Genomic DNA, 13,134 nt, shown 5'->3' on the forward strand with positions numbered 1-13,134 from the left:
CAGCATCCTTGGTACAATGCCTCAAGGGCCTATTTTAGATTTAAGATAGTTATTAATTTCGTTTAGTAGTAGCACTGTATATATATTGTATTAATTTCGAATTTTGCAGCATGTTTTGGAGAAAAGTAGGCACGTATTGAGCATGGTCTAATAAAACATGGTCTTCCATTCCCAGAGTGACACGCGATTACGTCACAATAACATTGCCACTTTATTTCAACATAACATGTTACATGGGTACATTATACCTATGGTTAATAAGTTAAAATATTTCTTTATAATTTTATAATTTTCATTTATATGTATTTTAGCTTAAATTTTACAATAACACGTCATTTTTAATTACTCGTTAGCAATATCTTCCGATTCACGAAAGAAATTTCAGACTTTCGGGTAATTCTGTTTATACTACTGGCAACACAGGATAGCGCTATGGACATTTGACAATTCGGATCTAGATAACTTCATGCCCTGACCGTCATCCTTGTCGAACGCGTGTTAATTGTTATTTCCTTCTCGCTCAGTGTCAGCAGTCGCAGTGTTTTCCAAACTTTTCACGTCGTAAGCTTGGTAATTAATGTGTAACTGTGAATTAGTTTTTTAAACGTTTGTCTTGTATAGATAAATAAAGTTTAATTTAATACATTAGATTTGTTTTATTTTACTATGTTTCTACATGAATAACTTAAAATTAATGCCGTTAAAATAATTTTCACCGTTGGTTAAAATTCTCCCACATTTCAAAGTTTGAGAACCTGTAAACAGCATGATGACGTAGGCGCGTGTCAGTTAGGTCATACGCGAATCTCGGAATGGAGTACCAGGCGGAGTATATTATTATACCATGGTATTGAGAATGTAACTGTCTTATGAGGGTATGATTAAATTTTAATAAGGTACGGTTTCAATAGATATTTAGGGACTATCCTACTTTATCGTATGGAATCTAGAAGTGCGCCATCTACAATTTACTTTCACTGGTTTTCCCCCAATGTGGAAGTTCAAAATAAATGTGCCTGAAAATGCATGATGCGCCCTACCACGGCCCTACGACATGACACGTCGACTTAAGTCGCAAACCTCGTAACTCCTCCGGATGAGTTAAGGGATTTGAAACCTTAGCGAACGAATCTTATCTTAACTCATCCGGAGGAGTTACGAGGTTTGCGACTTAAGTCGACGACATGCCCTCATGCGGGCCTATCGGCTAAAAGAAAGAGACATCCCTATATTATCCAAATAAGTGCGTCCCTTTCTCAAAACCCGAGAATTTCCGACATAAACATATGCGAGAATGGAAATACCAAGTTAAGTTGTAACTGTGAAAAATGTTTTTCGTAAAGATTTGTAGCATTGTTCGATTTGTCGAACTGTAAATTTAAATTGGTTTTGCGAGTCTTTCTGGTCGTCTTGAAACGTGGCCATTATGCATTATGCATTCTGTGTGCATTTGTGTAGGTCGTGTTTAGTGAATTTTATTTGTGTTTATTTTGGAAGACATTTAATATTGTAAGTATTTTTTTTATACATTGTGTATAGAGTTAGACCAAGAAAAGTTTGCAGTGATTTTGATAGCCCACGCAGTGCAATATTTTAAACGTCAAACTTCTATGAAATTATGACATAAATAATACTTGCATTGCGTGGGCTGTCAAAAGCGCTGCAGACTTTTCTTGGTCTAACTCTATTGATATAGTCAGATGATTTTGTATTTGTTTTATTAAGGTAAATGTCCCAATGTTTGACAGCTTGCAGTCCGTGTGTTTTACCTCCATTATTTAGGATTAAGAAAGATGGCAACTATTGGGACATTTTCCGGCACTGGGATACCTATTTATGTGACATTCGAAAACTCTGTCAATTGTTTAGGTACCGTTATTTCGCGGAATAAATTCCAAATTCAAACTTTTTGATCACTTATAATGCATAGGTTTTTTGTTATTGTATTCTTGATAGGTTGCGCAACGCATATGGCGTCGCTAAAAAGCACATTTCGTCTATATCCCTCTCTGTCGCTCTTGCATTATTTTAGTGATAGAAAGTGAAATAGACTGTAATTCCGCCCTTCGGCTCGTGTGCATTATAGTCCGTTTTTATTAGCATTAGAAAGAACTTCGCAGAAGTAAGCTTGTGGTTCCAAATCCGGCACTTTTAGCGGTAATAATTTGAAGAAAATTATATGTATATTGATCATGCTAAATTAGATAATTCAATAATTATTAACAATTAAAGAGCCTGATAAAAACTGCACGCTTACTTCTGTGGCGTTCTTTCTAATGCTAAAAAAAAACGAACTATATGCCACGGATTGGGCGACAGCGGGTAGCAGCGCGGGTAGCGGGGCGGCACAAACATATTACTTCATTTAAAATCCTGTCCAAATTGAAGTGTAAAATCCCTACTTGATTCGTTATTGATATGCGTCTCATGCTTAATAAATATACAAGTCCTAAATTAAATAGAAATTGAACATGAAGTAACTTAAATAACGTATAAACTAACTTACTTAAATATTTATTATAAAAACAAAAAAAATCTTCCTATCCTTATTTTCTGGGATAAAAAGACAAAAACGTCGGTTACTATCTCTGTATCTTTAGGTATTTCAATAAAAGTAAACAAAATCTACCCTCAAATGGCTCCTTCAGCCAGTTGAGGGTAGATGAAAACATTACACGATCAAATAATGTAGGTTAAAGTCAGGTCGTTCAGTGACTGATCCAGGCGGTTTTGTATTTGGTTGGTAAACCAATAAATGTTTACTACCCGAAAATTTACAAATTGTTTATTTTTATTTCAATACCTAAAGATACAGACCATATAGTTCCTATGTCCTGGTGCCAGTTATATCTATAGTTGAATAATTATATTTGATGTGTATTAGTGCTTAAGATAAATTCGCGCTTCGATTACGCACACTCTACAGTACGGTTACCATCAGTTTGTCACTGACATAAACGCCGTCGAGAACGTAATTTACTTTCTATCCATCCCGTTTGCACTAATATGCGAGTGCGAGCGAGATGTATAGAAAGTATATTACGTTCTCGACGGCGTTTATGTCAGTGACAAACTGATGGTAACCGTACAGGTACCTAAATGAAACGTCGGAATTTAAAGAAAAAATAATGAAATTTATATCACGGTAGACCCGTTTGGATTCGGATAGTTAAATATAAATACTATTGAATGTAACGTTTGTATCTTGCAGGTGTGTTGTATAAAGCGAACACCACAACAAGATGGTGCACAGAGGCGACGGCATATTCTCCTGCTTCTCGTGCATCGTGGATGCCATGCATTGCTTGGTACTAAGGTAAGAGACCTCCGTTTGTGTACAAACCACAACACCCTTAACCCACCGGTGGACTTTATGCCTTTTGTAATAAGGTTTACCGATGGACAGTTAACAGTGTGGGCGATAGGACTACCCATTGGGAAGTTAGATTTTTTGAAAGTGAGCCACTTATCCAACTGGGGCACGTATTTACCCTATAGTATGCATATGTCTTTCAAGAAAAGTGCAGTCATCGTTAAAAACTCAGAACACGATACCGAATATGCCCTTAAACGGATCCCCGCTATTTTTGTTACACTCTGTATAACAGGATAGTCAATTTAATAGAATTTATAAAACGTAGAGAAAAAAATCAGTTATGACACAGATGTAGTGCATAATTGTTTTCGTTGCTATTTGCATAATGTGTCGTTGCTATTTCAGTCTGTCTCGGTACAAAAAGTACTGAGGTTGATTGAAGTAGCATGACAAATGCGAACGTTTCCGAGAAAATACGATAGAAAACAATTATACACTACATCAGTATATCATAACTTTTTTTTTTCTATATTTTATAAATTGTATTAAATTTGTCTAACTGAACTATCCTGTTACACTCTGTATAACAATACAGAGTGTAACAAAAATAGCGGGGATCCTTTAAGGGCATATTCGGTATCGTGTTCTGATTAGGAAACAGTAAGATTTTTTTAATTTTCTAATATGGGGCAGGTCGTCCAAGTCGGCCAACCCTCCATGCAAAGGACAATTTTTTTACCGCATGAGTAAAAATTTTTCACCTATACTGTTTCCTAAATTCCCAATCAGAATACGATACCGAATATGCCCTTAAACGGATCTCCAATATGTATTTTTGTTACACCTTGTATAAAACCAGATATAGGTAGATTAGGTAGGTACCCTGGAACCCTAGTGTTTGGTTACGCCGTCGCTCGATACGACAATATTCACCACTTAGATGGTTGGCAGTTCTCAGCTGTGCGTTTCTCCAGAAACTTCCTGCCTTAGGGCTGATTTAGACGATGCGAGAACTCGCATGATAGTTTCATACCATTGCGGGTTTTGATTGGTCGGTTGAATTGGACGTAATCAGCAGTCCGCAATGTAACTAAAATCGCATACGAGTTCGCGCGCCGTCTAAATCAGCCATTACACAGATAAACTGTGTAATGAACTGTCAACTGTCGCCTTAGTGTTATAATGGCCACAGAAATACATCATCTGTGAAAATTTCAACTGTGATAGCTAGCACGGTTCATGAGATACAGCCTGTGGTGACAGACTGACAGACGGACAGTGGAGTCTTAGTAATAGGCTCCCGTTTTTACCCTTCGGATACAGAACCCTAAAAAAAGATAAATGGGTAGGTAAGTAGGTAATAGATCGGGCAATGTAACATAATCTGTATCTGGGATAAAATATATCCGTTTGTTAACAATAAACACTCAGTTTAGTATATAATTATAAATAAACTGGCTATACAAGATAAGGGCACGGCCCAAAGGTCATGCTCGATATGGATTTCCTGATATTCATTACGTGTGATAACTCGTGGCATGTGTATGCTAATTGCTAGACCTAGAACTATTCTAGAAATATGAAAGATTGATAAAATAAAACATCGACAAACCAGTTACCGACAAGCAAAGCAAGTCAAAGAAATATATTATATAATGTAAAGTATTCCTATAGATATAGGCTCGTTTTTGCTCGAAAAAGTTCTAGGTCTACTGATAGGTAGCTATTACCTACATTAAAAACTAGTCAAGTTGAAAAGTTAGATCGCTGACTATTTTGTTTTTAAGTTTGCCTAAATAAATAAAAAATATATATTTGGGGACAATTTTACACAAATTGACCTAGTCGTAAACTAAGGAAAGCTTATACTATGAGAACTGAGCGACGATATACTCGTACATACTCATATAGATAAACATATGTACTTGGATAAAATCCCTAACCCAGTAACAAATACACAGGGATTCGAACCCGGGACCTCCTCCTTTCAATTCAAAAGTCCATAATTATAGCTATAGTTATCAAGTTACCTAGTTAGTTAGTGTTGGATCGTTTTTTTTTTAAGTTAAAACGCTAGGGCTTTTTGTTAAAACATAAACGTTTTTTTCTCAGTTCCAGGATGTGTAACAAAGGTAAATGCCTCCACTGCATTCCCGTCGATAACGGCTGCCTCGTTCTGGCCATCATAAGTGCGGTAAGAACAACCTACACATTAATATAAATAAGACTTTTATTTATTTCGCTTTTTCGGAGTTGACAGTATGACCTATATACATAGATATAGGTATTTTAGGGTCGACAAATTACCCCATGTGTATACTGTGTTCCATGATCTTCAGATTGGCACTGGGATGGTGCTGCTGGCGACCATCATTCTGGGCATCTTGGCTGCTTCAGGCATCATCATGGCGTCGCATAAACTTGACCCAGGTAACTCAAATAGTTATTTAAATAATGGATAGAATCAGGTGTTACTTTGCGGTAATCCATATTAACTAAAACTAAAATATTACTTTGCTAATCCTCGAAATAGTTACTTAATCCTCTAAAAAACTTTCAATCTCTTCGCCACGCTCGATATTCTATATCAGGATCACTCACTAATCGTAATACTATCTTTCGCTTAACTGGACTCTAAATCAAGACAATCGTATTAAAAAACCGGCCAAGTGCGAGTCGGACTCGCGTTCCAAGGGTTCCGTATATTACACAATTTTTAACAATCAGTGCCGGATTAAGATATTTTGATGCCCTAAGCATTTCTAGGTGCCCCCTCTCCCTAGGGTCATCAAGATTACATTGATTTTTTGGTAAATTGAGAGAAGTTCATTGCCGCATTACAGCTGAGAATGGAAATCAGTCACATCATTTTATCACGAAAATTGACAGTGCCGCAGCAGTAATGTTGCAACAGAGTACCTAATGCTGTAAGTAGGTAGACCGTTAAATATTTAAAATGATTATCTTATCAGAAAATTATCACCAATTACTCTAAGAAAACTACTACTCTAAGTAATCCGGCACTGTTAACAATGTATTTTTTATGTGAAACGTGAGTGAAATCTCTTTAAAAAATCCGTAGGGGTCGGATTAAAAACTGCGCGATTTGACATAGGTCTTACCTCTTTGAGGCCCGACGGCCATCTAACATTACTGGCATAAAGGATGCACTTATGACTTTGACGCATGACAGAATGAGAAGCCGAATTGCGTAAAATGGGCGTTTTCAGTTGAATTCATAAAATCAAAAACGATGATAAATCCGTCGGTATAATGATAATAAGTAAATATTCTTTGCTATGACAATTAAGACGAGATGAAAACCTTTACTTTAAAGTGGATTATGCTGGATATGGATGTGTTTTCTAGTTGCACTGAGGTACTTAAGGAAAATGAAGAGGTAACTTTGGATTTATTTTCTATCGAGAAAATTTTAAGCATTCGTGTTTCGACTAGCATGAAATCTCTTATCATATAGTCAAAAAACATATATCCGAAAATCACATCTGTTTATTTCCGGGGCTAGCCACTGCCACCTTTCTAAGATCCTGTTATTTTGCGATGCACAGCCTTAAGTCCGACTCACGCTTGACTGTACATTTCTAATAGGTTTTCCTGTCATCTATAGGTATAGACCTATTTTATGTATTTTTTTCAAAATTTTAGACCTAGTAGTTTCGGAGATAAGGGGGGGGGAATGGTCATTTTTTGCCTATTTTCTTGAATAACTTCTAAACTGTTGATTCGAAAATTATAAAAAAAAATTATTTCAAATCCTTACAATAAGCTCTTTCATTTGATATGTAACATGATATAGTTTGAAAAAATTTTTTTTTTCATTTTTTCATTTACCCCCCAAAAGTGGCCCCCATGTTTAAAATTCATTTGTTAACGTTACATGTCCGTATTCGGGTCACAAACTTACATATGTGTACCAAATTTCAACTTGATTGGTCCAGTAGTTCCGGAGAAAATCGGCTGTGACAGACGGACAGACAGACAGACAGACAGACAGACAGACAGACAGACGCACGAGTGATCCTATAAGGGTTCCGTTTTTTCCTTTTGAGGTACGGAACCCTAAAAAGTATGAATGAAACGAAACGAAAAGTCCAAATATCATTTTCATAACCCCTAGGTTACGATAAGCATTTGAAATTTGGTTTCAAATGGATTTGTTATATTATAAATTTGCATTCTGATATTTAACTGGCCGTTTCAAAATAACGATAAATAAATAAATAAATATATACATATTATAGGGACATTCTTACACAAATTAACTACTAACTTTGTACCTACTTAGTCATGTTAAAAAAAACCGGCCAAGTGCGAGTCGGACTCGCGTTCCAAGGGTTCCGTATATTACACAATTTTTAACAATCAGTGCCGGATTAAGATATGTTGATGCCCTAAGGATTTCTAGGTGCCCCCTCTCCCTCGGGTCATCAAGATTACATTGATTTTTTGGTAAATTGAGAGAAGTTCATTGCCGCGTTACAGCTGAGAATGGAAATCAGTCACATCATTTTATCACGAAAATTGACAGTGCCGCAGCAGTAATGTTGCAACAGAGTACCTAATGCTGTTGCAGTCGCCACCCGAATGTCACCTTTATCATAGCTTAGAAAGTAATAGAAACGCTATACAAACGATTTTCGATATACAAACGCAATTTTACTTTTAGTCCCAACCAGGCGCGAATCCAGGATTTCATACAGGTTGTTTTCATGCATAAAGTATGCAAGAAAGCAGAGCTTGGAATTGAATTGGCGAAGTGTGAGAAAGGCAGTAGGCCTAGCTGCGAAAGAGGAAAGCTTGGATTTGGATCCACGCCCCAGTGTAATAATTAAGGCATAAGGCCTCGCATAAGACCTAACGCCGAACCGCAAAAGAGTGGGTTGAAATCGAATCTATGCATGTAATCACGACTCTTCTACTGCTACCGATTGTTTCCCAAAGAATTACGCGCCATTATTTTTGCAAATTAGCTTTTGGACAGCTAAAAAAAATCGTGTGGTAAAAACGATGTGTCTGTCCCTAATTTTAAAATTTGTTCACCTTTTTCAATCTGGCATTTTGGTGCCCCTCCTGAACGTGGTGCCCTAAGGACGTGCTTTTGCTTATTGGTTACAAAGTCTTTATTAATTCAACCATTAAAGTCGACGAGTACAAAAAACTTTAAGCTATAACACTTTAAACTCTCGCGTTTTGTACACATATTTAATTACACAAACGGGTCTACCGCGATATAATTTCATTGTTTGACTTTAAGCTAGCTCTCAATTTAACATTTTTTTTAAACATTATTTTTAATTTGACCTTACAATTACTCGTAAGTAGGTAAGACCGTTAAATATTTAAAATGATTATCGTATCAGAAAATTATCACCAATTACTCTAAGAAAACTACTACTCTAAGTAATCCGGCACTGTTAACAATGTATTTTTTATGTGAAACGTGAGTGAAATCTCTTTAAAAAATCCGTAGGGGTCGGATTAAAAACTGTAATTAAGTCCGACTCACGCTTGACTGTACATTTCTAATAGGTTTTCCTGTCATCTATAGGTATAGACCTATTTTATGTATTTTTTTCAAAATTTTAGATCTAGTAGTTTCGGAGATAAGGGGGGGGGAATGGTCATTTTTGCCTATTTTCTTGAATAACTTCTAAACTGTTGTTTCGAAAATTATAAAAAAAAATTATTTGAAATCCTTACAATAAGCTCTTTCATTTGATATGTAACATGATATAGTTTGAAAAATTTTTTTTTTATATTTTCATTTACCCCCCAAAAGTGGCCCCCATGTTTAAAATTCATTTGTTTACGTTACATGTCCGTATTCGGGTCACAAACTTACATATGTGTACCAAATTTCAACTTGATTGGTCCAGTAGTTCCGGAGAAAATCGGCTGTGACAGACGGACAGACAGACAGACAGACAGATAGACAGACAGACAGACAGACGCAAGAGTGATCCTATAAGTGTTCCGTATTACTTTCTTCGTATTCGAAATGAAACGTACTGTTTAACTCGGGTGAAAGGCATCATTTCAGCCTCGGACTAGTGGCGCTCTCAGTGCGCTCGAGCGCTAAAATACCTCGGCAGAAATGAGTGCCTTTCATCCCTTGATTAACAATTTACTATTGCTTTCTGCTAGGGTTTCTAGCTGCATAAATAATTGTTTTGGTTGCAGAGTCCCGTGAATTCCGTCAAGCGGCCGTAGCTGGGATCGCCCTTGGTGTGGTACTTACTGTTGTGGGAGTGGCCTCACTCATCGCTTTCATCTTTTCTGTGCTACTATGCAATGGAATCTGTAAGGTGAGTTTAATGAGAATAACAGTAATCGGAGTAGATCTTTGAAAAACAATTTATAACGAGTAAAATATGACTCACGCTCGACCGGGCCGGGGCGGGGCCGGAGCTTCTGGTGCTTCGTTTTCTATGGAAAGCACCACGTAATCACCGATCAGCCGTCATAGAAAATGACATGTTGGACGCCTCGGCCCGGGAATGGCCCAGTCTAGCGTGAGTCATCCTTTAGGCTGGTACACCTACTCATATCATCAACGCTATAGTTATTAGCTATGGTAACTGCATTTCTCTATGGTACCTAAATGTAACAGTCTCTTCTCTTCTTCAATTTAAGAGGTATCCTCTTGTCGGTGGAGTATTTTCAATTTCTCCCTCTCATATGCTTGACCTCTTGATACGACACGACACCAGCTTTTTCTTTTATTTGGTCTACATAGCTACGTCTTGCCTCAATGTAACAGCACTATTTTCACATTATTTTTTGTAATATTCCAGCGCCGGCCAGGACAAGTGAAGGCCTACTTCATATACGGTGTCGTGATCACAATACTCACAATCATCGCCTCGATTGCTCAAATGGTCAACGAAGACGACCCTGCTCCTGGCATCGGCGGCTTAGTTGGTTGTGGTGAGTAACTCAGCATCATCAGCCCGTTTCAGTCCACTGCTGGACATAAATAGGCCTCTCCCAAGGTACGCCACGTCCGGGCCACGTCTGCCGCTTTATGCATCCAGTCGCTGCCGGCCCTCCTGTGCAAGTCATCCCGCCATCTGGCCAGAGGGCGTCCCACGCTACGTTTGCCCAGACGCGGTCTCCACTCCAGAACTATGGAAAGAGCTATGCTCGGAGTCTCTCTGAAGAAAAAAATCGGAACGAACTGATCCGCCAGAGAACGAAGGTGACCGACATAGCTTTGAAAGTTAGTACGTTGAAGTGGCAATGGGCTGGCCACATATGTCGCAGAACCGATAATCGATAATCGCTAAGGTGAGTAACTATTTCTTATAAAATTGTACAAAGGGACTTAATCGCATATTTCGGAGATATTTTCCAGATTTACCTCCGACGTTTCGAGGACGGCGTTGTTGTGGTCTCGGAGACGACTGGCTAAAGTTGAGATCAACATCTAGCCGCGCGAGTTTTTCGAACTACCCTTTGGTCTTATTTATTAACAAAAAGTTCATTGCGCACTAGGGATTAGGTAATGCTAAGGAATGTATACGCGATAAAGTCCCTCCTGACTCCTGACTTGGCAACCTCGGGATAACCTCCGCTGAGTTTCTGGGTCTCACATATATTTCAAAAAATGTAACCCCTGGGTTAAAGCTTGTATCAAAAATGTGACTTGCGTTTTCAGTGATCTACACTGCATTCCTGATGCTGGTGCACGAGACGTACAGCAAGCTGCGCGCGGGCGCAGTATTCAAAGACCACATCCGTCTGGTAGAAGACTACTGTTAACACCACTCTTTCAAGAACCACATCCGTCTGGTAGAAGACTATCTGTCAACACCACTCTTTCAAGAACCACATCCGTCTGGTAGAAGACTATCTGTTAACACCACTCTTTCAAGAACCACATCCGTCTGGTAGAAGACTATCTGTTAACACCACTCTTTCAAGAACCACATCCGTCTGGTAGAAGACTATCTGTTAACACCACTCTTTCAAGAACCACATCCGTCTGGTAGAAGACTATCTGTTAACACCACTCTTTCAAGAACCACATCCGTCTGGTAGAAGACTACTGTTAACACCACTCTTTCAAGAACCACATCCGTCTGGTAGAAGACTATCTGTTAACACCACTCTTTCAAGAACCACATCCGTCTGGTAGAAGACTATCTGTTAACACCACTCTTTCAAGAACCACATCCGTCTGGTAGAAGACTATCTGTTAACACCACTCTTTCAAGAACCACATCCGTCTGGTAGAAGACTATCTGTTAACACCACTCTTTCAAGAACCACATCCGTCTGGTAGAAGACTACTGTTAACACCACTCTTTCAAGAACCACATCCGTCTGGTAGAAGACTATCTGTTAACACCACTCTTTCAAGAACCACATCCGTCTGGTAGAAGACTATCTGTTAACACCACTCTTTCAAGAACCACATCCGTCTGGTAGAAGACTATCTGTTAACACCACTCTTTCAAGAACCACATCCGTCTGGTAGAAGACTATCTGTTAACACCACTCTTTCAAGAATCACATCCGTCTGGTAGAAGACTACTGTTAACACCACTCTTTCAAGAACCACATCCGTCTGGTAGAAGACTATCTGTTAACACCACTCTTTCAAGAACCACATCCGTCTGGTAGAAGACTTCTGTTAACACCACTCTTTCAAGAACCACATCCGTCTGGTAGAAGACTATCTGTTAACACCACTCTTTCAAGAACCACATCCGTCTGGTAGAAGACTATCTGTTAACACCACTCTTTCAAGAACCACATCCGTCTGGTAGAAGACTATCTGTTAACACCACTCTTTCAAGAACCACATCCGTCTGGTAGAAGACTACTGTTAACACCACTCTTTCAAGAACCACATCCGTCTGGTAGAAGACTATCTGTTAACACCACTCTTTCAAGAACCACATCCGTCTGGTAGAAGACTATCTGTTAACACCACTCTTTCAAGAACCACATCCGTCTGGTAGAAGACTATCTGTTAACACCACTCTTTCAAGAACCACATCCGTCTGGTAGAAGACTATCTGTTAACACCACTCTTTCAAGAACCAAATCCATCTGGTAGAAGACTATCTGTTAACAACACTCTTTCAAGAACCACATCCGTCTGGTAGAAGACTATCTGTAAACACCACTCTTTCAAGAACCACATCCGTCTGGTAGAAGACTACTGTTAACACCACTCTTTCAAGAACCACATCCGTCTGGTAGAAGACTATCTGTTAACACCACTCTTTCAAGAACCACATCCGTCTGGTAGAAGACTATCTGTTAACACCACTCTTTCAAGAACCACATCCGTCTGGTAGAAGACTACTGTTAACACCACTCTTTCAAGAACCACATCCGTCTGGTAGAAGACTATCTGTTAACACCACTCTTTCAAGAACCACATCCGTCTGGTAGAAGACTATCTGTTAACACCACTCTTTCGGGTCATACACGAACAGAACAATTGTCACTTCTGAACCCAAAAGAACTCTTTGAACGCCAAACGCGTTTAGGTACCTGTCAAATTAATCTCAATCAATGTATCTTTGGTTTGTATTGTAAAACACATTGTGATTAGAAAAAGGCCCGAAAACCGTTTTATTTTTTAAAGTCTTCGTTCATTTACCAGGGAAAGTAACGGATTTCGTTTCCATTTGAGGTTACCAGTTACAAAGAAACAAAGTACAACTATACAAAGCAGATATTCAACCAAACCTTAAGGACGGCTAACATAATTATCTTTTAAGAACTACATATTACTTTTATACGAACTTTTATAAGAATAGCAAGGCTAGAGTTAGATACGT

The 13,134-nt window shown here is 38.4% G+C and overlaps 1 protein-coding gene across 1 annotated transcript; it reads left to right on the forward strand.

The window, feature by feature from the left end:
• Positions 1–1,437: 1,437 nt before the first annotated feature.
• Positions 1,438–11,203, forward strand: LOC134797057 (uncharacterized). The gene is made up of 7 exons (XM_063769276.1): positions 1,438–1,509; positions 3,212–3,316; positions 5,429–5,510; positions 5,656–5,746; positions 9,518–9,642; positions 10,132–10,264; positions 10,995–11,203. The coding sequence occupies exons 2-7, from the start codon at positions 3,243–3,245 to the stop codon at positions 11,096–11,098; spliced, it is 609 nt and encodes a 202-aa protein (XP_063625346.1). The 5' UTR covers positions 1,438–1,509; positions 3,212–3,242; the 3' UTR covers positions 11,099–11,203.
• The last annotated feature ends 1,931 nt before the right edge of the window (positions 11,204–13,134 follow it).

The sequence above is a fragment of the Cydia splendana genome, chromosome 14 (genome assembly GCF_910591565.1).
Source record: "Cydia splendana chromosome 14, ilCydSple1.2, whole genome shotgun sequence".
Taxonomy (NCBI): Eukaryota; Metazoa; Arthropoda; class Insecta; order Lepidoptera; family Tortricidae; genus Cydia; species Cydia splendana.

What these genes read in the sequence shown, in the direction of transcription:
- LOC134797057 (XM_063769276.1), top strand. Translation starts at nt 3,243, where the DNA reads ATGGTGCACAGAGGCGACGGCATATTCTCCTGCTTCTCGTGCATCGTG. An exon ending in ATGCATTGCTTGGTACTAAG is followed by an intron (nt 3,317 to 5,428) that starts GTAAGAGACCTC and finishes TTTTTTTCTCAG; the next exon opens with TTCCAGGATGTGTAACAAAG. An exon ending in CGGCGGCTTAGTTGGTTGTG is followed by an intron (nt 10,265 to 10,994) that starts GTGAGTAACTCA and finishes TTGCGTTTTCAG; the next exon opens with TGATCTACACTGCATTCCTG.